General features: G+C 38.0%; 2 protein-coding genes across 3 annotated transcripts in view; one reads left to right on the forward strand and one right to left on the reverse strand.

The window, feature by feature from the left end:
* Positions 1-27861, reverse strand: part of AKAP7 (A-kinase anchoring protein 7) — a 90353-nt gene that overhangs the window by 50364 nt on the left and 12128 nt on the right. For both annotated transcript variants that reach the window (XM_080583855.1, XM_080583854.1), the window contains exons 5-6: positions 26201-26361; positions 10910-11022 (exon numbers count right to left, since the gene is read on the reverse strand). In XM_080583855.1, coding sequence (XP_080439981.1) covers positions 10910-11022; positions 26201-26361 — 274 coding nt within the window. The remainder of the gene's footprint in view (positions 1-10909; positions 11023-26200; positions 26362-27861) is intronic.
* MSH5 (mutS homolog 5) lies at positions 10-10903 on the forward strand. The gene has a single exon (XM_080583852.1). It carries the CDS (start codon positions 3977-3979, stop codon positions 6410-6412), a length of 2436 nt encoding a protein of 811 aa, XP_080439978.1. The 5' UTR covers positions 10-3976; the 3' UTR covers positions 6413-10903.

Here is a 27861-nt window from a genome sequence, read left to right on the forward strand (position 1 = left end):
AGAAAATTCAATCAGGCGTTCTGCTAAGAGACTGAATTTTCACATTTAATTCCTACAGTTTTTGTTTTAACCAGAGGTTAAACGGAAATTTGAAATCAGAATGGAAAATTGCTTTAAAATGCAAAAAGAATACTGAAACAATAATGTGCCAAATCTTCTGTTTCAGTTAAGCAGTTATCTGCTGCAGAACTTAAACATGGAAATAGAAGTGTCATTACACCTCCTTTCTACTCATCCCCCTTCAATGTTATAGTTGTGTACAACACTACAACTGCTTTAACTTCAAGTGGTTTGCAAGAGTCTTCATGGAACATGTAACTGCAAATTATTCTCTGTCAGCACCAGGCATGTGTTCATGCATAGAAGAATCTCAAATGTTTGTCAAGGAAAGTTTTCTGTGTTTTTAAAATCACCGAACAGGAAAATATGTTTCAGTGTAACCAACACAAGGCTTTTTATCTCAGCAAATCTAAAAACTTACTTATATTTCTGAACTTTACCTATCAAAAAGACTGACTCAATTCTAATGATAAATATTAATGATTTGTAATATCAGCAGTAATATTAGTATTTTAGCAGTTTGGTACTCCTCATTCCATCATGTTTTCAATAAAAATGATGATGTCTGTAGAAACTATATTTTCTCCTTCAGTGTGCTTCAACATAATGTCACTTCCTTTTTAAAAACCGTTACGGTGTGCTAAGGGATGTAAGCAATGGCCGCAGCCTGTAGCAGCTCTACCCAGGGCTCCCTCCAGCCCAGATGCTGGAGCCAGCCCAGTGCCCCGGGGACGCAGGGTCTCTGGTGGGGATATGGGTTCTCTGCTGGATGGGCCAGCTGCTCTCCTCTTTGCAGATGCAAACAGTAGGGAAGCTGAGCACGCAGCCCTGAGACACAGGTACAAGCACTGAGGACATGGACGTGTCTGATCACACGCATTGCCACAGACAAGGCACTGCCACAGGCAGCCCCCAGAGATAGGGCTGAGTGCGGACAGACCCCACCCACCCCAGTGCCTGGCACGGAGATCCCACTGGGTCCAGCCGCTGACACTCCACTCCAGGCCCGCGGTGCCCACACAGCCAGTCTGACTCCAAATCTACCCACGCCAGATCCCAGTATCTGGTGCCTTGTTCTTGTAGCATGTGCACAGGATTGGGAGAGAGATTACTCAGAAAGAGAGATGGTTAAGAGACTTTAATAAGAAGACAGGACAGACTGCGGTGGTCAGCCGCAGGGCTAAAGTCAGACAAGCTCCATTTTACACACAACTGGCCACCTTTACAACCCCTTCTGTCTGTTCCTCCTTTGCTCCTCTTTGATCTCCCTCCACTGTTCATTGCCCTGTCAGTTTGCAGTCCCACTGACCTGCAAACTGGTCAGCAGGATTGCAAACACCCTGGACCCTCAAGTTTATATCCCCAACAGTTGCAAAGTTATGGTTTGCCTGCAGTTTCCTGATAGATCATTAATTAGTGAGACAGACAAGGTTTGTTTCTTGGTTTTGCCTCTGTTCGGTTTGTTTGACAGCTCTGTGTCTCCATACATTTTGTTTACATCTTTCCTTATTGTCCCATTTAACAAGGCCCTCAACCAGATGATCCTACAGAAATAAGCATTCCCACAATCCACAGAACCCTAGCAATCAGAGTGACTGACCAGTTTTCGCCCTCGCTATATCTCCCAGTTGTATGGCAGGGAGCCATACCTAGCCATGTCTCTGTGTGTTGCTGTCTGTGGCTTCCCCCTCCTTTTATTATCCCCTTCTGCACTGGAAAGGTCCTCCACCAGGCGCCCTAAAGTAGACAGATGCTTTGCCCTTGCACATACCCTTACGCTATCTCAGTTCATCTGAGCATTATGTTTAATCATTTCTTGTGTTGCTTCACAATTAGTCACATGCCGTATGTGCTCAGTGGTGGCATTTCTACTGAGCTTTTTACTTAGATAAAATTCAGAAGCACTATGCTTGAGTAACTACCTGCACATCTGGGTCTCTTTCCCCTGACGTCTAATTTAGTAGAGGTCAAAAACCATCTTTCCAGTTCCTTAATGTCTGAAATGATGACATCTAGTGGTGGATGTTTTTCATTTAGGGTAAACAATCACACTGGAAGACCACATGTATTCCATAGTCATTTTTATTTAAAATATGATATTCTGTGGCTATATTGGTTCCTATGTACTAAGGTTATTTTGAAATTAAATCATCAGTTGGTGCTCTCTGGCTGACAGCTCTTTGAAATGCATTTAGACATCAATTAGTAATAAAAAAAGACCTTTTCAGACAGGAGAACACTTGTCAAAATGTGAAGCCTTGAATACTCATCAAAGAAAATGAAGAAAAGATTAAGATAACCCATCCATGCTACAAGATATTTGGAAAAGCAGCCAAGGGAAAACTGAATTTGGAGCGATTTATGGAGCAGTGCTTGCAATGGTTGCAATGAGATGCAGATGGTGAAAGGAAGGATGAACCAATGCAGGTGCATGGGATGGGTCATTTATTTGAAAGCGTCTGGAGCAGCGGGGAAGAAAGAGAGGAGTTATTCCCATTTGGGAAAGTTGTAGATGCCGCTTACAGAGATATGCTGTACTTGGGTGCTGGATGAGGAGCAGGAGGCAGATGCCTGCGGAGGGACAGGCCTGTGCAAATGGGCCTGCAGAAGGCCAGGCTGCCTCTGTGGCAGTCACTGGCAGCGGCAGGGGCAGGCCATCGGGAGGGGGCTTGGCCCAGGGCATACCTCCCTCCTGACAGGATCAGGAGCCAAGCTCCGATCCGGAGAAGGAAGGGGAGAAAAGGGGGTGAGATCAAAGTTTTGGACTTCATGAAGTAGCAGCAGCTGAGAGGAGCTGACCGCCTGTGAGTGAGGAGGGTGAGTAGCGGGCAGGGAGAGGGCTGGAGGCAGGGAGCTGACGGTGACTTCGGCCTCTGTAGGAGGAAACCGATGAGTGTACTTTACTGTATTCATGGATATTTGGGCACACATATAGTAAAGCTGCATCTCTGAAATACTGGATACAAATCAGAGAGTTGCTGAGGTTGGGCAGGACCTGTGGCAATCCCCCAGTCCACTCCCAGCTCGAAGCAGGATCGCCTGCAGCAGCTGGGCCGTGTCCAGTATCTGAGTATCTCCAAAGCTGGACACCCCACAACCTCTCTGACAACCTGTTACAGCGTTTGATCACCCTCACAGTGAAAGTTTGTTTGTTTTTTCATGTTTAAGTGGAATTTCCTGTACTTTTTGTGTCTACTGCCTCCTGCCAGTCGGTGAGTACCACTGAGGAGGATCTGGCTCTGGCTCCTGCGCTCCCCCCATCAGGTATTTATACGCTGTGGTAAGAGCCCTCCTTGAGCCCTCTCCAGGCTAAACAATCCCAGATCTGTTGGCCTCTCACATGTGAGTTGCTCCAGTCCCTTAACCATCAGCACATGGCTGACAGCAAGTTTTTACCTTCTACAATGTTATTTCTATAGCTCATTATGGAAACAGGATATACAGCAGGCTATTAGATACCTGCTGGGATTACGTATTAGATATGAGATTAGATTAATCACAATCTACACAACCTGAAGATAGACAGGACCTATTATGTTTGAGCTTTCAAGCTCAGTACCTAAAGGTGGTTTGGAGTTTCTCCAGCTATGGCTTGTAACACCAAGTCAGTAGTAGAAGGGTTCAAAGAGCATTATGTTTGAAGGGTGTGATCGTACTTAAAGATATGAAGAAAAACTATAAAACTATTCCAACATTGCTAGTAGTAGCTCAGTTACAGCTTGCTTAGAATCAAGATGCATCTGTAGCTATTGGCTGCATCTTTTCACTGGAACTGTTAACATCTGTCTTCAATTACTGGTAGCATGTTACTTTCTCCAGGGTTGGAAGAATAAGTGTTAACTTGCTGTTGTCAATTACAGTTAGTTCCCAGGACTGTTAGGATGAGTTGTGAATAAAAATTTTGTTCACCAACAGAATGAGTTCCACATCAACCACAAGTTGTCCCTTGCCATCACTGCTTGTGCCTGAAGAAGAGGACCAGGAGTGTTCTGAGACACATATGTCTGTTTTGTGGTACGCAGGGCAGTTTGCAGTTACTTACTATGACACAGAAGACTGCTCAGTGTACTTCATGCCTGACACACCTGATAATGAAGACCTTGACCTACTGCAAAAAGTAATTGAGGAAGTTCATCCTCAATGCATAGTGACAAGTGCAAAACAGGACCAGAATATTGCCAAACTCCTGACCGACCTAACAGCTAGCGATAGTGATAAAGACATGGGAAAACCAGAAATTGTCTTGTTTCCTAACACAGACTTTGGCCTAGAAGTCAGCAAACAACGAATCCTATCTAGGCAATTTCCATTCATCCCATCCCATATGACTGCAACAGAGAAAATTCTCTACTTGTCCTCAGTCATCCCTTTTGAGAGCCCACTCGTTATAAGAGCTCTGGGGGGGCTCCTTAAGTTCCTAGACAGGAGAAGGGTTGGAATTGAGCTAGAAGAAAGCAGTGTTGTTGTTCCTATTTTGGCCTTTAAAAAGTTTGTGCTGTCAGATACTGTGAATATGGACCAAGACGCTTACTGTGTCCTACAGATATTTAAAAGTGATATCCATCCTTCTGTGTACAAGCTGTCTAGTGGATTAAAAGAAGGATTCAGTTTATATGGGATTTTAAACCGCTGCAGGTGCAAATGGGGAGAAAAACTGCTGAAGCTGTGGCTTACACGACCTACTCGGAACTTGACAGAGCTAAATAAAAGGCTGGATGTTATCCACTTCTTCCTGCTGGCTCAGAACCATGAAACAGTTCTCACCCTTCAAGACTGTCTCAGGAATATAAAAAATGTACCTCTTATTCTAAAAAGAATGACACTTTCCCATACAAAAGTTAGTGACTGGCAAGCTCTCTATAAGACACTGTATAGCGCAGTGTGCCTTAGAGACACGTGCCGTTCTCTGCCCAGTAACATTGAACTCTTTCAGACTATTTCACGTGTCTTCACTGATGATCTGCACTACATTGCCAGTCTCATCAGCAAAGTGGTGGACTTCGAAGGCAGCATCTCAGAGAACCGCTTCACTGTCAGACCTAACGTGGATCCCACCATTGACGAAAAGAAACGAAGGCTCATGGGACTGTCAGACTTCCTTACAGAAGTGGCACGAAAAGAACTGGAAACCTTGGACGATCATATTCCTTCCTGTTGTGTGATCTACATTCCTCTGATTGGGTTCCTTCTCTCCATTCCACGGCTACCAACTATGGTGGATAAGACTGACTTTGAAATCGAAGGCTTGGACTTCATGTTTTTGTCAGAGGATAAACTGCACTACAGAAGCGCGAGGACTAAGGAGCTAGACAGCCTGCTGGGTGACTTGCACTGTGAGATAAGAGACCAGGAAACACTAATTATGCACCAGCTGCAGACAAAGATCTTGGAGAAGTCTGAAGTGCTTAGCAGCGTGATCGAGTACACTGCACACCTTGATGTGCTGCTGGCTTTGGCAGTGATGGCCCGGGAGAACTCCTACTGCCGGCCGTGCTTTACTCACCGCCACGGCTTCCACATCAAGGATGGGAGACATCCGCTCATGGAACTGTGCGCAAAGACTTTTGTGGCCAATTCTGTGAACAGCGGTGAGGCTGCCAGACGAATAAAGATCATCACAGGGCCCAACTCATCTGGAAAGAGTGTCTACTTAAAGCAAGTAGGTCTTATAATATTTATGGCTCTGATTGGCAGTTATGTCCCTGCAGCAGAGGCAGAGATTGGAGCGATTGACGGGATTTACACAAGAATCCACAGTAGGGAATCTGTTTCTGTAGGGCTCTCCACTTTCATGATTGATCTGAACCAGGTTGCCAAGGCTGTAAACAATGCTACAGAGAGGTCCTTGGTGCTTATTGATGAGTTTGGTAAAGGGACCAACACACTGGATGGGCTGTCCCTTCTGGCTGCTGTGCTGAGGTACTGGATCAACCAAGGAACCCGCTGTCCGCAGGTCTTTGTCTCCACGAATTTTCACAGTTTAATGCAGCTAGAACTCCTGCCTGCCACACCTCTTCTGGAGTACCTGACCATGGAGACCCACCAAGACGGAGACGAGTTGGTATTTTTCTATCAGATCAAACAAGGCGTGTCCACTGTCAGTCATGCTGCCAACATCGCTGCATTAGCTGGAATGCCAGCCAAAATTATTGAAAGAGGAGTGGAAGTATCAGAACTGATTCGCAATGGAAAAGCTATCAAACGTATCGATCATCCTTCAAAAGGAGACCAGATGGAAAAATGCAAGTCTGTTGTGGAAAAGTTTCTTTGTCTAGACCTTGATGATCCCCATCTGGACTTAGAAGAGTTCATGCGTAAAGAGGTGCTGCCTTCTGCAGCCTCAGTCCTGTAACAGGGCTTTGTGTAAAAGCATGAATTACATGGTATCTACCATGTTTAGTAGGACAGTTTGGTAATTTAAGCAATGATGACAATGACTAACACCTCACACTACATTTCACTTGTAAAAAACTATCTGTAGTGTACGTCTTTTCTTCTTGTTTAAAACAAGTATTGTAGTTAGGCATCTCTGCAACATGGTCTATGATATGAAAACAAGAAGGCTGAACAAAGAGAATTCAAGAACCTCTTCCACCTGTTGGATTACACAGTTTGTGCTTTTTGAGCCCCTGTTGTTAGATCCCCAGACTGAAAAAAATACTGTAGAAAAATCACAAAATATTTCTGCTGGTCTCATGAGACTGTATAAGCAAAGTGTTTATTGTTTTGTGTTTGTGTCAAAGCGATTGTTTCAGCTATTTTAGGATCAGCATCAAAACATTACAAATAAGTGCCTCAGACTCCCAGATCAGCAAGTAACAGTTGTCGCAATACAAACCTCTGAAGTAAAGGCTGATTAATGGAAATATAGAGAGGGATTTAATGAGCTCTGTGGCTTTTCTTAAAACAGCATTTCTGGCTAAAATGCCAGAGATCCCAAGAGTTGCTATAAAAAGAATGCTGGAAGTCAGAATCAACAGGGACTGATTACAGGGGAAGCGCTTTGGTTTTACTGAGAATCACTCTCTTCTCCTCAGGTCCTATAATGTAAGACTACTATCTATAGGACTTGTAGGACTATTGTAAGACTACTATCTATACTGTATGAGTATAAATAAAAACAAAATTACAAGTCTAGGAAATGGAAAACTGTACTAGGGATGTAAGACAGAAACTTACATTTTATAGTCTATTTTAAAGTATTGAGTAAAAGTTATGGTTAAGGGAATAATACCAGAACCATAGCATTCCCTTTCACTTCTGTCAGTGCAAACGAACTTTACTGAACACAGCACTTGATGAATTAGTTTGCCAAAAATATTCATGAACAAATTAATGAAGCAGCAGCCGTGATATCTAAGTACCACAGAAGTAATAACCTTCCCTGCAATGGGCTAAGCGCCTGAGATTCCTTACCTAAGAGTAAGACAGAAAAGACATCATATTTCTAACCAATTGTCTGACTGCCAAAACTTGCTATAACTGCTTACAATATGGCTCATAAGAGACATCAGCAGATATATTACATCTCTCTTCAGTTGTATCTGATTTCAAGAACCAAAAATATTAGTCACATACAGTGAGAGAAAAAATATATGAGAAAAAAATAATTATCTTCATACTATCAATATTAAACATCTTATTTGTTTGGTATGTCTCACTGAAGATAGCAAAAAGACAAATGTGTCCCCCAAAAGATGTGGATTCAGAAACACTGCTTTGGTTTTGATTCAGTGCAGAATTTCTTCCTTTATGATGTGCTTTAGTATTACAAAATAAGTAACTTTTGTTATCTCTAATGAAACTAGGATAGAGACAAAAGTTTAACATAATTCACACTAAAATACACGAGTAAATGACTGAATCATGCAGTTGCTGCTATTGTCAGTGCTATCACAATAATACCCTCTGCAAGATAATATCTAACATATTGGCAACATTACCATTGAAGTTGAACGGTAGCAGTGTACAGGCCATGCAGAACTCTTACAAGTGTTTTAAATACAAAAGCTTTTTTCTCAGTAATATATTTTACTAGTTATACACGCAGCACTCTAAATATGTACTATAGATTAAATATATTAAATATTCATAGGTGGTATTTTTTGAATACTTCCTTGTCAGCCTCTGTCTAGGCTAAGGATACACTGCTTACTAACCAAGTAGATGCCATCTGAGCAGTTTAGCTGTCAGTCATCTACTTAAAAAATCCATTTCACCGTATCTGCAGTTCTGGCAGCACTATGTATCAAAGGATCTCCAAATGTCATACAGCATTTATCTAATGTGCCTCACACCACTCCCTGAAATAAACAGCAGTCTGGGTGAATGAAAAAGAGAAGGTGTGACTGACCTACAGCAACACAGCAGGCTTGTAAGGGAAGCAGGAATAGGAATGTTTTCTTTAAGTGGAAAGCTCCAATTGCTTCTTTCACTGTTTCATTAGGTTCTTTGTACAGAAAATAATGATACCAATCCAAGATTCTTATCATCCAGTCAAGTGTGGAAACAGCTAAGCACATGCAAGTAAATTATCTCCCTTTATCTCCTTCCACAAGGACACCCACAGGCATACTGTGCCTTCTTAATTTTCAGCGGCAAGTGGGGAAGTTTTCAGTGGCACATGAGATTTTGGAACTGTCAAATCGAGTTGTGAGTTGCTCCCACTTCTGAGCAGTTAAGAAGGTTCTTTAACCTGAAAAGCTAAGAGTACTCAGATAGCTCTTTCCTCACGGACTTTATCTGAAATTTTTACCCTTTATTAATTTATATTTCCAAGGATTTTTCTTCTTCTTTTTGCATTTACCATTTAGTCTGTTCTTAGCTTAATGCTGTGACCTCGAAGTGGAAAGCTGTTTTCTTTTATTAATTCTGTATTCTCACACTCCTTTCTTTCTAAATACCAGTAACAACTAGGGAAAGTTCAAATATTTTTCAGAATATATGCATCTCTAAATGCATTTATCTATATTAAGCATTGAAGAAATTTGATTTTTTTCTTCCAAAAGGAAGTGTTGGTGGAACTCAGATGTCATTATTAGGAGGGTGTCTTAAGGTACTGCTTCAAATTAGAAAACATACATTTTAAAAATACTAAAATAGTTATGAAGCTGTAGCTGTGAACTATAGTCAACTACTTCATTCTATTTGCTCTTTTACGTGTTTTCATGCAAATTTCATCCACCATTTCTCGTTTCTCCAACCCCATTTCTTGTTTTTCATACTGTTGAATGATCGGAGAATGCAATTAAACATTACGTTAAAATGTTCTACAAAACAGTTTTTCCTTTTGTGCTTCATGTTTGTATTATTGTTTTCAGTAAATGCATGAAACTGTCTTACTGAATTCATAGACAATGCAACTAGAAATAATGGTTATGATGCTTATGACAGACAGTGGATTGACAGAGAAAAACTCCTGTTAAAATAATTTACAGATTTTTAATACATAATATCTTTCCAAACAGTATATCTTTAGAATACTATATGCATTATCCAGTATTGTGGAGGACTAAGGAAGATGATTTGGAATGACACTGACCTGGTTCTGTCAGTAGCCATGAATATCAGAACACAGAAAATATGTATCCTGGCCAATAGTTCATGAAAGGTAGATAAACATTAAAATAATAAAAAATAGCTATAAAAAAAAAGAAAACAGAATGGAAAATAAAAAAAGCACCCTGGTTATCTGAGAGGTTTTAACAAAACAGTTAAATTAATATTCTAGAAGAGCTGTACTTTTAAAAGCAGCTGTTAATACAAGCAAAAGCTTATTTGAACTTACAGTTTTGAGAGCTATAACATACCACCTACAACCTGTGTACATTTATACAACTTATTTCTGTTTCAGAGCAGATATGTGTTATGTCCTTGAAGTTTCCTGATGTATCTCAGAACTCACTCCATTCTTCCAAATGATTTCACAATACTACTTAATTAAAATTTGCACGTTTATTATTTTTTAGAGGTTTTTTTCTAACAAAAATTTTAAAGTATTTTTCTTCAATGGTTGCTAACTGAAGATATCTATACTGCATACTTTTTAGTTCTTATTTAAAAAAAAAAATATTTATTCTGAAAATTATTTTCCTGGTCAATATTGAAGGGTCACATAAAGCATTCTATGCAATGTCAGCAAAGAAATTTTATGGAGATATACCTTATGTTAAATACTATATTACTGATAAACTAGTGGGAAATAAAACCCTAGATATACTAGTATTGAGTCTATGTACTTCTCATTACAGTTACTGTAACTTGTGTGTATTTGTCTATTTTTTCTTGTCAAAAAAGCTAATAAATGCTCAAGAAATATATACCTGCAAGAAAGAATATAAATGCTGTGTTTCATCACTACCCTGGAATTCACCAAAGCATATTCAATTGACAGAAGTGACAGTCTGCATATTATGCACCATCTAAATACAAATTCTACTGTTTGTTTGCTTACTTTCTCTCATACAGTAAAACAACACTATTCAAACAAACCGCATACAAATACTGTGAAAGCATGTATAAATATATAATCTATACCCTAATACTAATTCTGTAATTTTGAGCAAGTACTTACATCCTTTGCTTTGCGTAGTTTCACGGAAGAAAACAGACCATGACTTTACTGTATTGAGAATGTCAAGTTTATTAACCTGCAGTACAGTACAGGACTGCTGTTTACACGGTAGATGTACTAATTCTTTTTTCTAAAATATCAGCATTTTAAAGTCTTACCTCTTCAGCTGGTTACAAAGACGTAATAACTATGATGCTACAGCATAAGCAACTCCTGTGTTTGTCTCCAAATTAAGCTTTCTAGATTGCTGCTGAGCTATGTGAAATGTGAGCTCACCTCCTTACGTAGCTGTGTTGATTTTGACAACTTCATGAAAGTCAGATGGGGTTTAAAAGCTCTTCCTTCTCCTGCCAAGATGCCTTTTTCTTGAAATATCTTCTTCATAGTCTCTGAGGTGGGAAGAAAAATATAGAGGAACTCAGATACTAGATGACAGAATGTTTAAAATGTGCAACTGTAGCATGAGTCACAGCCACACCACATTAAAAGCAAAAACAAAAAACAACCAAGAGTACTATCAGGCAGAGAGATCTTCTAGCTAGCTTCAAAGGTGCATATTATTCCAAATGAAAATATTCTTGCATTTGCAGTTAATATGGGTCACAAATTTGGCTTTATTAAAATAATGGCAATTAAAAAGCTGTTCATGCTGTCCACTTTTGCTATCAAATTAGGAACTTCACAATAAAACGGTTCAGGAGTTACTCCCACTGAAAAAATTTTGCAAACTTCAGGAAAACTCTGAGAATATATTGGAAATTTCCCTCTTCAAAAACACTGTTCTGTGGCAAGCTCTACTCTCTGTATTTGGGTAATCTCCCACTTAGACCAAAGGAAATCTGAAATTGGAAGCTATAAAATCTGGTGCTGAGCTGCCATTTACATGGCAGAGTTTAAGGACACATCAAGCATACTGAAGTTGGATGATTTTTCTTATGTTTTCCTTAAGCTTCACTTGCCTTTGAAGCTCACTTCTTATTTTTAAAGTACGCTTTTACCTATCTACAGCAAAGGCCTAAGCAACTCTACTGCATAGACCTACCTTACTATTTTGCAGCTTATCTGCCCAATACAATATTTCATTTCTTGGAAGTAAATTTCAGTGTCATTTTTGAACTGTTTCTTTTTTTAAATGAAATACTTTACATGAAAAATATCTGCTGTAATTTTGAAAAGAAATGTTTTAGATAAAAATTAATAAAACCTGTGGCAAAAATAATAATGAGCTAAATGCAGAATAGGGAAAAAAATCAATCCTATCACATGAATTTAATCAGCCCTTACTATAATGACGTGTTTGCATTAAAGTGTATTACTTTTTGGCTAGATGTTTCAGCTGTAATGGAAAGAAACAGCGCATTATTCTCCCGCCTGGAAGGAAATGCGTTACACTGGGAAGTACACAGCGAAGATGGGTGGAAAAAAAAAGGGGTGGCCCAAGGAAGAGGAATTCAGGCATATAAAGTTGGTTAGCCTAAGTCTGCCAGCTCACGCTCATGTAACGTGTCGTTCCAGAGTCCTTACTCTTACCTTGTTTTTAATTGCTTCAGTGAGGTATTTGTGAGTTAGTTGGAAATCACACATAAAAAGAGATTTTACAAGTTTGTGCATTACTTCACAACAGAAAAGTTCTAAAAGAATCTCAGAGTATCCTCCTCACACCTGGAGATCAAAATTCACTTCTTGTTCTCTGCTGCGTACGATGTATAAACCTAGGCTCCACAGCCTACGCAGCTGAGGCTGGGATTTTGAAAAATGCCAAGGAAATCAAAGACCCAAACGGCACTTCCTACAGAAGCCCACTTGAAGATTCTCTTTCAAATTTCATTCTCCACTTAAAAGATGCTGATGTATTTTACAAACAAACAAAAAAAAAGTATACCCTTTTTTTTCTACCTCACAGAAAGCTGAAAAGTCAGTAGGATTAAAAACCATGAAGCATGTAGACAATGGTAACAGGATCATATTACCATCACAAACACTGAAAGTGACCTACTAGAAGACAAAATTTTGCCTTTTACCAGTAGAGCAGAATATATAATGCATCAAAACTATTTTGCCTCTCTCTTCTGCCAAACAGAAGTCTTAAAACAGTAAAGCTGATATACTTCAATTGAACAGAGACAAAAAGTTATACAGAACTCATGAAGCTCTTTCAATCCTTCGTTGAAGCTAGTATTAGGCCTCTGCTAGAAAACTGAACGGCTGGACAGAAGAGAATTTGGTTGTATGACAAAGTGAATTTTCAGCACTGCAACCACCTTCTTCCATAGCTAAATAAATTCAGGCAAATCCACAATACACTGTTCAAAACACAAGTAACAACACATGCTATAAACAGTCACTTGCCTCCGAGGTAGTCAGTGCATTTAGATCTGTTTTCAGTCTTTTGTTTTTATTTTTCACTCATTTATCATCTACATTTATTTCTTGCAATTATTACTATACTACCCATTAATATACAACACTCTAAGAGTCAGTGGAGTAAACAATCATTTTTTGATTACAACTTTTGTGATAAACATTGAGAAAACAGAGATGAAGAAGAGCACCAACATTTATTTTTTGAGTGCATGGTTTCAAATTCAGCTGCAAGATTCCTCTCGCTGCAGGACATACGTATATGTGGCACGTAACACAGAAGAAGGTGAAGGTGTGATGCAGACCAAGAGATGAGGCACAAAACTGATCTAGACTTCATTTGCACAAATGATTCAAACCTGTTGTGTTATGTTGGATGTCATTATGCTTTCCTCTGGTTTTATTCCTCTATTTACAAGACAGGATTATATAAAAGCGCATATACATGCATATATATACATATGCATATAATACAGAATCACAGGTGGGAAGGGACCTCTGGAGGCCATCTGGTCCAAATCACCCAGAGCAGGCTGCCCAGGACCACGTCCAGGCAGCTTTTGAAGATCTCCCAGGAGGGAGACTCCACAGCCTCTCTGGGCCACCTGCGCCAGTGCTCAGTAAAGAAGTGTTTCCTGATGTTCAGCCCAAACCTCCTGGGTTTCAGTTTATGCCCATTTCCTTCCTTCCCCTTTCTCTTCCTCCCCCCCCCCCCCCCCCCCATGTACGTATATATGTATATACAGGCATCTGTAGATCCACAGATATCTAGATCTATATATCTAGATCTACTGTATATCTATAGCTATACATACATGCCTATATGTAAATACAGCTTACCTACTTGTTTATTTTGTGTCTGCAGGAAACATTTCTAAATTTGCACTAAATCCCCGCTAAACTATTGTGGAGCTGTGCACACAAATGTTATTGAACAACAGATTAACATATCAAAAGAGAAGACTATAAATAAATGTTTGCTGCTTCTTCAAATTGAGATACAGAAGTTCAAGTCATTTAGTAATGCTGTGCATGTATTTCTATGCTTCAGATGGCCTGCTTATTTTCTGATGTTGGTTGCTGAGTAAGTGCTGAAAAAAGTGTTACATTTATTTAAAACTGAAATGATCTGTAACAAACCCATTTTCTGGTCCCTTTCTTTCATTCCCTTAACAGCATCATTTGGGGACTCATCAACTTTGATGTTCCAGCAAAGGATTAGTCTTGTTAAAAAAAAAGTTCATGCTACCGTCTGATACCCTGTCTCATGGATTGTAGCTTTTTTCCCCTAAAAAGCTCAATTCTTTCTGCTACCATGTCTTACAGCCAGCATGTTTTATCTCTCACCTCTGCAATTAACATCTGTAGTGGTGAAGACTGGCACATCTAGGGGTCTCCCCGTAACTCCTTTAAGAGCTCAGTGTCAGACCAGTGGTTTGCCCCAACACATCTCATCATGGGATTTTAAACACAGCAGCTTCAACAGTGTAAAATGATCCTAGGGTATATAATGTGTGTTACAGCTGGACAGCTGGGCACCTTCACTTTATATTGCTGAACGGCAACCACATGGCCTGGGTATCTTTGCTTTGTGCTAAATAAACCAACTTTATTTGCTATCTGCTTCTATTCATCTTCCTAAATTCATCTTTTTTCCTACCTGGGAATTCTAGTAAAGAAAACACATAATGAAAAACTGGAAGAAAATAGATAACATGGATTTACAGAGAGATTGTCGTTTTAAATGTGATTGATTTGCATGTGTATGTGTGTTCACACGCTCCTATGGTCATCAGACATAACCTTCTAACACAGCTTTGTCATGGCATAGACTGGCTCAAGAGATTGGCCACAGCTGCTGGCACTACAAATAGCTCCAGTTTTGTAGTATTTGACACTTAAGGAAAGCGTGACATTCTACTGGTTAAGGTGAGTTACAGACATAACTACCAAAGTGTTCCCCCCCTCAAAGATAAAGAAAACAAAGAAATCTGAGGAGATGGGCAATGTGTGTGTGTGCGTCTCAGGGAAGAAACAAAGGGAAACGTTATCCTGAGAGTACAGGAAGGGTAAAAGATAATGCAATGCTATTAATATCCACGCAGCCCTTTGAAGAGGTGGTTACAAGGAGGGTTTTAAAAGAACAGGGGAAGGAAGCATGGATATTGTGGGCAAGAGAAAGCTTACGGGACAGCATGAAAGTCGATTTGAAGACTAAGCAAGTATACAAAGGTTAAACTCCGTGATGGAGACTACCCAAACTAAAGTAAATTAGAAAGGCCAGTTATAAGAATGATAGACAGATTGGTCTTAACAGATAAGGATCTGCCATATTTACCCCAGACTTCAACATTACTAGCTGGACTGGAAAACAAAACAGAATCTGTGTTTTCCCTTATTAATTTCAGGCTGACCGATGTTTGCAGCTTCAAAGTATACCCTTGAAAAATTAAGGCTATTTTTACATGCTCAATGACTTCCTGGAACAAATTTTTGGACAGCTTTCAGAGCATCTTTCATGCAATTTGAAGTACTCTGCAATACCATTTTGTACGTTATTTTTATAATGTCAAAATTACTGAAATGTCATCTGCATCTCTTACATTGGATGTGGCTGAATCCATTAGACAACTGTTTTCCCATAATTAAACTTGAAATGTGATATATGAAGCTCACTCAGAACAGCTATATACTGGAAAGGCCCAGAACTTAAACAGCCAGATCAATACAGAATGATTCATACAAGATCTGCACATTGAGCAATATTCCACAAGTAAGTAGCAAGTAGCTTTATTTTCCAAGATTTCATTAAATATGAAAAACTACTATGTACACACATTTTCTTCCAGTCTATTAATTTTTGCTTGTACCTCAATTAAAAGATTTAGAATTTAGAAACAGCATTTTGTCTCTTTATTGAAACATTTCTGACTATACACTCAAAGCTGAAGACAGAGAGGAAGCTAAGCATAGCTAACTTACGATTATAACTTTAGCATGTCAAGTCATGTTCAAATTGTTAAGTTCTTCAGTTGTTTGTTTGTATTTAAGAGTATTTTAAGAGTATAGAGAGTGTTGGCTACCAATTGGCAGAAGTTTGGTTTTTACAAAGAAGCTTTTTAGTTATCCTTACTTTTTGTAATAGTACTGAGCATAACACACAAAGCCTCACAAGGCCCAATATCTAAGCCAACGAAGAAATCTACACCAACCACTTCAGATGGTAAGATTTTTCAAAACCGCATCTATGAATCACAAGAAGTGAGTACCAAGCGATAAAAAAATTACTTCAGAAATCACTTTATCCTTGGAACATATAGTCAAACACTGCACCAAGCACCAATCTCCCCACCGCCTTACTGCTAAGACCCTTAACAGGGTAAGGAAGGACTGTGTCAGACTGACGAGCGACCCTAGCTACTGTCAGACAAGACCTATTGACTCATGAACAGCTCAGCAATACTCAATCTCTGGAATGGAAAAAAATGGTGGTTAAACCAGGGTCAGTCACTACCTGATGTGCTTTTGTCTCCAGAATATAAGAAAAGGAAGGACCTTATTTCTCTTTTCTCTGTATGAACAGTGGCTATTTTTACTCCCCATCATCCCTAGAATTTCTCCTCAAATATTCATTCAGCTTTGCACTGTGCCAGCAGGCAAACCACAGTCAAGATGATTCCCAATGGTTCTTCATGGTTACTTGGTTATGTATTGTTTAGGCTTTTCTATAGTGAATTGTCACCATACATGCCACCATACATACCACTATCATGTATCAGCAAGCAATATGGTTCTTTCAACCACGTATCATCAATATTTGTGGCTTTTTCTCTTTCACCCCATTGTTACACAAGAGCATAGATTAAAAACATGCTCATTCATATGGTAGGATCCAAAGAACACCTGGACCAAGCAATCCACACTTTGTGCACAGGTGCCAATGTGTAAGGTAAGCCTTACAAGACAGTGATAGTATGAAGGCTTGAAGTACTAGACTGAAATAGAAACTTATGTCAGATTTCTTGATAAAACTCAATTCTCCACAAAAACATATCTTATTGCTTCATTTTAATAAGGTGTTTATCACAATGACTGTTATTCTGTGTTTGGAAGTGCAGTACACAAAATAATATAAATGAAAACCCAAAAGCATTTGCTGTCCTTGTTTTCAAGGGACCGTGGGACTCAACATTTTCAGCATTAAAGAACCAATGTGGTGATCACTGAAAGGTATTTTAGAGGAGTGAAGGCAATGAACATCGTGAACAGCACATCCAGTTTCATTAAACAATAGAGCAGTGCTCAGCAGCCTTTACCCAGATAATTGTTTGTGTTCAGGCAACATCAGAGGGATGTTAACAACCAAAACTATCTCACAGTAAACCATCAAGGAGAAATTAATATGCAGATTGAGAGCCTGCCAGTTAGTTTCATATATTCCACAGTTAAAGTGACAATAAAAGTCACAATGACATTAAAGTGCAAAGAAAAGAAACTATGACAAACTGTAGATATTTAAATCTCCCTAGTTTTTAAATAAATTACTTGCAACAACTGAAAACTTTGCTTCCAGTCCCACCTGACTACACAACAGCAAAGCAGAGATTACCTGGTCTGTAAATGCCAACAAACTTCTGGGAGATTAACCTTCTCCTTGCCTTACAAACAGATCCTCCACTCATCCCTGCCAACCTGTCTTCCTTTCCAGTAAAACCTCATTCTTCCCCTTGTTAACTGCCCTCTCTGTACCTCCCTGAAAACACCGCTATTATAGAGCCAAATCAAACTGAAAAGACTCTTTTTTTCCATTCTTTCGGCCTCCTTCCACACAGTTGGACCCAAATTTTAAGACCTCGTGTGAAGTATAAGCACCGTAGAGCCGAAGGGCAAGAGAGGCCCAGTGCGGTGCCCCAGAGCCAGGCCCCGGCCCGGCCCAATGCTCCTCATACCCACGTCAGCCTCTTCTGCTGGTCACAGCATTCGTAGCCCACTGCAGCTAATGAAGTACTCAGCTCAAGAGCTTATCAGTATTTTGTAACTATTACCTATTGGAAGTACAAACTCTTAATATTAACTGGTGTTAAACTAGGCCTCAACGGTAATTGTTTATCTTCACTAAAATGTTTGTGCCTGTTGCCAGCACTTGTCTGGTCAAGGGACCTAAAACGAAGAAAACTGTTGTGTAGCACAAAGCTTAGTTAGAAAAAGAAGGCATGCGGAAAACTACATAGCATCAAAAGGCATGAACAATGCTCAACACTACCAGCAGGGAGGTGTCTTGGCTCTTGAATAAAATCAGCAAAAACACTTGTATTTTTCTGATGTTTATATTCATCGCACGATACAGTATATATGTATTTGCTGACACAGATGATTATATTAAGATAGAAAAACGTTGCCAGTTACTTTCAACTTTACAGCATGATTCCCTTTGTGCTGTGGATGAACCGAGTTTCTACACAGACCTACGAAGTTCTGCTGCAGACGCTCACAGGGACTACAACTAACACGGGCACGTGGATTAGAAGAAAATCTAACCCACCACAGCAGGGTATTTCCAATACAATTGTTAGGGATTTGGACTAGCAGCTTTTTGTTCAATTTGTACAAATGAGTTATTTTAATGGAAAATTACAACAGTTTGAGTTTGCAATTTTTACAGAATCACAGAATCATCTAGGTTGGAAGAGACCTCCAAGATCACCGAGTCCAACCTCTGACCTAACACTAACTCTACATCACATGACACGACTTAAGAGTAACTGACAAGAGGCAAAATTCATTTATCTTAGCTTCAGCCATCTGGAACTGAAGTGAACCAAATTAACTGAATTAAACTATTTCTCTAGGCTCTCACCCTAAAACAGATGCTAAATATTGTGGTTACATAATCTTTAAAGAAGTGCATAAACCACCATCCTTGCCAAAACAGGCTGCTTCTCTCTAGCCCCATGCCAGCCACCACTCCTGTCCTTTGTGCTGACAGTCATGCATCTTTTCAGTAAACTGCACTGGGAAACTGAATGGGTTAAAGTTACCTGGCAAAGGACAAATGTTTAATTTAACCACATCTGAATTCACTGTGTGGTTGCAGAAATCCCCAGCACAACGGGGATAAAGGCTGCTTTGGTATGGTGGCAATGCCAACTTAAGCTTGGGTAAAGCTGTAATGTATGTAAAGCAACTGATAGGCAGTGTGACTTGCTCTCCATTTCTCTCTCTAGTAGCAACAGTTAGGAAAACCAATTTAGCAAGATTAGACTAAATGTCATTTTTAGAAAACTACAGTGACAGGAAGTGACTACTTGTCTTCCTTCTGTAATTCTAATTAAAATATTTAATCCAACCAATCAGTATTTATTAAAAAAAAAAAAGAAAGGATCAAAAGCAAATGAAATAGTTATCCACGTAAACAGAAGAGTAACTTGTTCATGGAATGCAGGCTCCCTCTAATGGTCAGAGTATAAACTCCATCGTTCATTCATATAACCAACACCGCAAAGCTTATGGTTAAAAAAAGAAAACGGGATTCACCTGCTTACTTTATCAGCTTCAAAGAGTATTTTTAATGTAATTATCAAAATGAAAATTTAAGCCAAATAATTTGTTATATTTCCCAAATTCACTTAGTATTTCAAATATTCCATAGTATCGAAAAGCACAAGAAATGATTTATTTATTGTTTGAATCACTGTATGTGTACCATTTAGCTCAGGATTTCTAAGAGGTCTTGGACAAAAAGTGCTAAAATACTTTCCAAACTTCTGACTTAACACTTTAGATCTATAATTGCATTATTTCTAGTACATAATTACAGAATGCTAATGTTTGTTAATGGATTGCTACGGAATAAATCACAAATCACAACAGAAGATCCGTATTAATGCTGCTTTTCCTTAACTTTTGTCTCCGGCAAACTTTTATTTACATTGGTATTACCAGACGTGCACTTACCATTATAATATTTTACCATATCCAGACACTATCAGTATCAAATTTCCATGTAATTTATGGAACTAAGAGTTATCTGACAGAAAGCTAATTTGAACTTAATATATTTTCTAGTGTTATCCATATTTTTCTTTCAACATCCTCACAGAAAACAAAATAACAGGTTAAGTCAGAATTCACTTTAGAGTACAAGAGAAACCATGTATAATTTTGAAGTAGTAGAACAGTGATTCTGTAATAAACTAAGATTAGTTCTTGCCAAAAATCAAACCAACTACATGAGTGATCTCTCTTTACTGCTCCATGGATAACAATAAAATGATTAACAACCTACCAGCAATACTGTATATTTTTTAATTTCTGTAAGCTTCAGTTTTAAAACTAGTTTTCCAGGGACACAAGTTATATCACAGACAAGCTGTACTAGACAAGAGAATAAATTTTCAACAATTAGTTTATGTCAAACATATACAGCATCACAGCAGTAGGCTGTGAGCAGCACTCATCATACAGATCCTGGTACCAGCATCCCAGCAGCAAAGAGTATCTGGTATTGTCTCTGGTAGCTGTGTCCCTAAAATCATGTATTCAGGACACTACCCACAAAGCAGGAATGCTAGGTATATTTTTGACATATGGCCTGTTTTTGAATGAATATATGAAATGTATTACAGAAAACAAACTAAATGGTACATTTTTGCTAATGTGCTTCTTTACATTAGAATGTATTTATTATTTCAAGTACAATTCAGAAAGTACTACATGGTATATAAGCGGAGGAGCAGTGCAGCAAAATACAATCTCTAATATACAAGGAAAACAACTATAGATGAAATATGTGATCATTTTTATTGGACTCATTTTGCTGATAACATAAGCATTAAAAAAATCCATTGTTGGGCCTGTGCAACCTGTCAGATGAAGCATCCAATACATCCAAACCAGCAAAAGGTAACATTACCAGTCCCAGAAGTTAAAATAAAAAAAAAATACTCATCCACTCTTTTCAATGGCTATAATACAAACTAAAGGTCAACAACTATGATTGGAATACAGTGACTGTATTAGAGAGGGAAAGAGCATATTCCAAAAATAGGGCACACTCAAACAAAAGATATCAGAGTGAAGAAAATGTAGAAAAACATCAAAGAAAAAACATTCCTATTGTAAATTCTGTCAATAAGCTGTGTCAGGATTTTTCTTTATATTTCAGACCTTGAAAGCCTCGCTAGGACTTGAAAAACAACACTAAGATCACAAAATTCCAACTAAACACAAACTCAGAAAATATGTGGAACATACTCAGATTTAATTCAAGACATTGTGTTCTAGACATTCTGAACTCAAAAACATGCAAGAGTATAACAGAGCACAGTTCTACGAGGACAGAACACAATTTTAGCACTTGTAGATAAAAGTTCACACAGGTGAGCCTAAGAAGAATCAATCCAGATCAAACAAAACGCATGCCACAAATACATAGAAATGCTAAAAAAGAGAAAAAATATTTAAGTAATTGTAAGCTGCAGAATGAAGGAAAAAAGAAATGTTAGGAAATTAGATTTTAATAACAAAGGGAGGTGGGGGAGACAATGGTTCCTAAGATTAGAGTCTAAAGCAGAAAGTGTGGTGTCTAGAAATGATGGTTAAAAAGAACGCCAAGCTAAGAAAAGTGACATGAAAAACATACAGGGAAAACAACAAAAGAGGAACTAATATAGGAGGAGAAAAATTGAAGCTGGTATATCACAGAATCAAACGTGGGTTTATCCTTCTTAACGCCCTCTATAAGCTGTATAATCATGTCCAGGAGAAAAATGACAAGAAAATTCAGATTTTCCGTAGTCATAAGGAAAGGCTGTGTTAGGTGTTTCCAAGGTGTTTCCACTTCAGAAGGAGAGAAGCAGAGCACTCAAACTGTGATAAGACAATTCATACAAAAAAAGTCATATACTATGTGCCGCATGAAGCTGAATGAACAAATGCACATTCAGTAAAATAAGAGCTTCCAAGTAGAAAGAGAATTAAAGCTTACCAGAATTTTTAAAACTCCGCCAACTTATCTTCAAAGTGTTATATAAAATGATACACTAAAAATTCTTTCATAAGTATGCAAAATTGTACCATCAGATCTCTGGATCCTTAAATTTGAGAGAAAATGATTAATATCCTTTCATGCCATCTACAAAGCAATACTGTTAAGTGGAGACAAATAATAGTTTCATTTAATGTACTTGCAACTTCCTGCGCAAGTACTAAAAACACTTCCTGACAGCCAAAAAAAAAAGGATGCCTCAGCTCTAGCATCCATATGGTATGCTACTACATTTTGAAAGTTCCACAATTTTTTTTATTTTTTTTTTTAAAGGCAAGATGATTCTTGCTGCGTGTGAAGGATCATGTAAAATGTCACTTTGCCTCAAGGAATTTAGCCTTTTTTTTTTTTTCAGAAAACAGTTATTTAGCACAATTGTGAACTCACTTTTTTTTTTTTAGTAGCTGTATGCTTAGTGTCTGTATAGTCAACTAGAAAAGGTTGGACAGTAAGGAAAGTAGGTTCATTACACTAGATGCTTTGTGATTTGCCTCATATTCAAGCCTATTGTTTTGTTACAATAATGTCAATACAAATTGCTGTTTGCTGTAAACGTTAGGAAAAGTTCAAGAAGTTCTTTTCTCACAGTAAGTAGTTCTACTATATTGTGTAAGTGTTATAAAACTCAGCCATGAAATATAACAGACGAATAACCTGCAAACCAGGATCGCCCTTTTTCCAGTTTGGGAAAATTCTGTGCGTAGCAAGACACAGACTTCTCATTCAGTTTCTACTGCATCTTTCTATCTTGCTCTCTGATTCTCCATAGTAAGAGGGATAATATTTTAGACAATCACAGTCTGCCAGCCTAAAATTCCCTGCACTCTACCCATAACATCTGATTTCATTTCATTCATAAAGGCAGAGGAAGGATGATTACAATGCATTTCCCTTCTTATCATACCTAGTTCTCATTTATACACACAGGAGGTGGTTACTATTGGAGATGAAAAATTGAAAAATACCATTTTTATTATACATCTACCCTCCACTGACCACAAGAAAATCCTAATTTCTGATGACATTTTTACTTTTTTCCTAATTTGTGGATGTGATTGGAAAAAATGTATACATCATTATTTAAATTTTGCAGGATTTTAAAAACATTCAGATCAACACTGTTATAATTCCATCTTTTCCAAAATACACTACCCATAGTAGGAGTTTTGGCCACTAGGGGACTGTCCGCTAATGCTTTGTAAAAACTGCTTGCAAAGTAAACGTGCTGTAATTAGCCCTGTAAGTGCATCATTATGCTAAAGGAACTATATATGTGATACATTTGGGAGATGGGGGGACCCTAATGACTCCCATTTGCCTCATCAGTTTTGAAGAGTTCACAGAGATTCTTTTGTTTAATATTATTTACTATTTTAAATCACACTACCTTGAAGGAACAAGCCCTTTCCTGCGAAGTGCTCTGTGTGGGGTGCCTTCACTTATCAATTAAATTGCTTATCCTTGCCGGGCTATGCAGTAGTAAACGATAAAACAGTCTTGTGAGCTACAGGATCAAAATCACTCTTACCCACAGATTTGGTTCTGTGGTGTAATGGGCAGCACTCTGGACTTTGAATCCAGTGATCTGAGTTCAAGCCTCAGCAGAACCTGTGGGGATGTTTCCCTTTAGCCCAGGGAAGTGGTTCAGCCACCACCCCTGGAGGTCTTTAAAAGACGTTCAGATTTAGAGCTTAGTAATATGGTTTAGTGGAGGACTGGTCAGTGTTAGGTCAAAGGTTGGCCTAGATGATCTTGGAGGTCTCTTCCAACCTGGATGATTCTGTGATATATGTGTATTAACAATTTATCTATTTAACCAGGTTACTTATATTAAAGTCTTCCCAATTCAGTCTTAATGAAGACATAGACTGAAAACATTTAGTGCGTTTATTTTCCTCCTCCGTTTTTCCAATAATTTAACATGCAACTAAACTAACTTTTGAAAAACTTGTATAATATTTGATATCCAGTGATTATAAACCTGAAAACTTTTTCCTGGCTTAAGTATCAACATATAACTGAATTTGCTTTCACAAAATATAGGCTACCTGTTATGAAATAATACCAGCACTTCCAAGAAAGCAACAAAAGATATTTTGAAATCAGCAGCAATTGAGAAGTTACAGTTCTGACAGCCAGTAAAGAAATGTTAGGAGAGAATATGCTAAGTCATATCCATTTAACACTTTTGGCCATTTTACCATTTTCTTCTGGTAATGTTCAGCTCCCTACCCTGTTTCAGAATCAAATCTGGGTGAAACAAATGTCATTGTATAAGTCTACAAATTAAAAGACAGTCCTAAGGCAAGAAACACTCCATTCAGTTGGCAAAAGTAAGCACTAAAATAATAAACGTTTTTACTAAAGAGCAGTGTTTAATGAAAACAGTAATATACAGCTGTCATTCTAACATAAGCAAAGAAAGTTCACCAATGAGTACCAGTAGTTATACTTTAGAAAACATAGGTTTGCTTGTTTACTGAATTTGACTGTACCATGAGTTCATCCACTGGGAAGGACCTTCAAACATAAAACAAAAGTTGAAATCTGACCTCATCTTTTACCAAATATTCTGATAAAAATCTGTCTAACTGGTCTAAAATGTATAGTAAATCACTTATAACAACTTCTTTATTTCCTGAAGCCAAAAGATGTTTGGCTGTCTGAGTCTAGCAACTTCAGTTGTTTTAGAGTTCTTAATAATTTACTATAAATCCTTAAAATCAAAAGTCAGTGACTAACAGAAACCATTCATCTCCTTTCTTAAGAGGTACTGAAAGGGAACTCAGCTTATGCATAAACTCTCACTGTTCATAAAACAGCGTACACACAGTATTCTGTCACCTTTAAAAGAAATCTAAAGACAAACTCAAAGACAAGAGTTGTCTTTATGAGGAAGCGTATCTTCCAAATGACTGAAAAAATACTTGGTACATTAAATCCCTAAAATAATTATGGTATTATTTGACAACCAAAGCCTCTCTGGAACTCTAAGTACTGCTCAATTCCTACCATAATTAATATTAGAAATACTTCTCTATCAAATACTGCTTAAAATAAGAAGGCATCACCTAATCATAACATAAGCAATTTGGTAAGCTGGAAAGCTCTCTCACACTCTTCTCTTCAAAATCTAAGTTAAAAAATACTAAACATTTTGGAAATGCACTTCAAAAATTAACCTAATGAACTGCTAGATAAAGCACTGTATTAATGAAGACTTTCTCCATTTTTTCTCTGTACTGGACTGCACAAGATGTAGCGTGACAACAGTAGTCTTTGCTGTTCTGCAAAATGCCTGATATGGGTTATTGCACTATTAAAAAATGGTGTGACCTCACATTCCACAGAACACAAAAGATGATTCATCAATACTGAAAAACTCTTTTAAAGAGTCTTTTCAAAGAATAGCTGGAATTGCTGGGATAGTTTTAAAGGACACTGGTGAATTACAGACAGTACTGTTTACTGATAATTTTTCTTTAATATCTGTAAACAACATAATTTAAGTACAGTCTTGTACACAGATAAAACTCCACTGTACCTTGGTTTGATCTACATACTGTCTACTGTTACTCAGCTGATATTTATACGCCTTTTAATTTATATATTTCTACTGACTTGAGAACTATATTTTGGATGCATTTTACCTGACTGGCAAATGAAGCAGCCTTAGCTCCACTGCTAAGACAGAACTGAGAGTTAGTGCACATGCAGGTGCACATATATCACAGAATCACAGAATGGTTTGGGTTGGAAGGGACCTTAAAGACCATCCAGTTCCGACCCCCCTGCCATGGGCAGGGACACCTCCCACCAGACCAGGTTGCCCAAAGCCCCATCCAGCCTGGCCTCGAGCACTTCCAGGGATGGGGTATCCACAGCTTCTCTGGGCAGCCTGTTCTCACACTTCGTACCACCCTCAGAGTAAAGGATTTCGTCCTAATATCTAATTTAAATCTACCCTTTTTTAGTTTAAAGACATTACTCCTTGTCCTATCATTATACCCCCTGTCAAAGAGTCCCTCCCCATCTTTCCTGTAGGCCCCCTTTAGGCACTGGAAGGCCTCTGTAATGTCTCCCCTGGGCCTTTTCTTCTCTAGGCTGAGCAACCCCAACTCTCAGAGCCTGTTTTCACAATGTGTAAGAAATAACTTTACCTGCTATTTCTGTAAGTATAGCTGTATGATCATTTTCTGTCAACTTCACAAATCCAACTTCATTTTTGAAATGATCAATTCCTTGAAAAGACAAGTCCACTGTTTTTCCTTTTAGGAGATCTTCTACAAAATCCTTGCTGTCTGAAAGAGCATCAACTGCTCTGTCAAGAAGAAAGAAAATATCTGTGTGAAAGTCAAATATATTAACGTTTACATTTCTATTAATCCTTCCATACAAAAGTCTCAGAAAGCTTTATTAGTATTAGTTTATTAGCTACTCGGGTACTTTTGCACTACTTCCTATCAATGCAGTCAGTACTACTCTCATCATTTTATAATGGGAAACTGGTTCATACGCCCTGTTGTAAAATCATGGAAACTACAAAGCAGACTTAGCAGCAGGTACAATTCCTTGAAAGAATTTCTCTCAATTCTCAAGGTGACTAGATAATAAGATGACAATATTTCTATTACTCTGTGCATATCATTTTAGTAAGATGCTAATTCAGAAGCATTTGGTTTTCCATTCTGAAAGCAGCCTACTTTTGTTCATCTCTTGAAATCTCAGTGGGACACTCTAAGATTCTACTTCATTCAAACCTGCTACACAATATTACTTAATACTGTAAACAGAGGTTAGTGACATTTTATATGTAATATATGTATAATGATAAAATTAGATGGAATTAGATGGAAATTACTATTAAGCTTGTTGAGAGCTATCAGGATGTACCATCTAAATTAATGCTTACTTTCTTTAAGAGAGAAGTTGCATGCACACACAATCTACATGTAACAAACTGTAGCAAGCCTGGTAACCTTTTAATAATCATTTTAATTAGCCCTATTAAGTACATGTACTTGTTTTGAAATGATTCATGAGGGAAAAAAATATATATATTCTTAGTGTCTTCTAAAAATCTCTCGCATGCTCCAAGTTTTCAGTTCTATTCAGTGAAACTAAATTTAAACTTTTCACTAAGCCAATGTTGACTTTATCAACGCTAGATGGCAGTAACAGATTTAAAACTCTCAAGTGTTTATTTTACTTTCTACAGTAACTGCATGAAAGCCATCACCATGATTTCTGAAGTATATCTATTTTTTAATCCTGTACATATACAAACAACTCTACTCACTTTTCCATTATGTTTAACAAGACAGAGTCTTGATGAGAACCATGCAGTTAATTGAAATCAAGACCAGGTTAAGAAAGCATGTTGAGTACATGACAAAAAATCTTTGATTGATATCGTTCTCCTGTGGTTTTTCTCATGACTTTAATCTACAAAGTGGAAGTATTTTAGCTCCTGTATGATCACTTTAAGCAACAATGCTATTACTTGTTCCTTGGCAAAGATATTTCTTTGCCAAAGAGCATTATCTCTGCCACCTTCATCACCTTAAGACGAGATTGTTCTGAGTGCCTTCCATGTCTGCTATACTTCAAGACTTTTCAAAAACACCATCTAATACTGATTATACCTGTCAGATTATTTTACAGATTATTATTTCTGTATTTATTTACTGACATGAACCTGAAAATCATTCCAAAGTAAGTACAGGTATTACAAATAAACAGTATCAAAGACTTCAGGGGGTTTTTAAGTAGTGAATCGTGCCCTAATACCCCTCTCTGGATTTTTTACATCTGAGAACTG

Source organism: Anser brachyrhynchus (assembly GCF_964034855.1).
Source record: "Anser brachyrhynchus genome assembly, chromosome: 3".
In the NCBI taxonomy this organism is placed as follows: Eukaryota; Metazoa; Chordata; class Aves; order Anseriformes; family Anatidae; genus Anser; species Anser brachyrhynchus.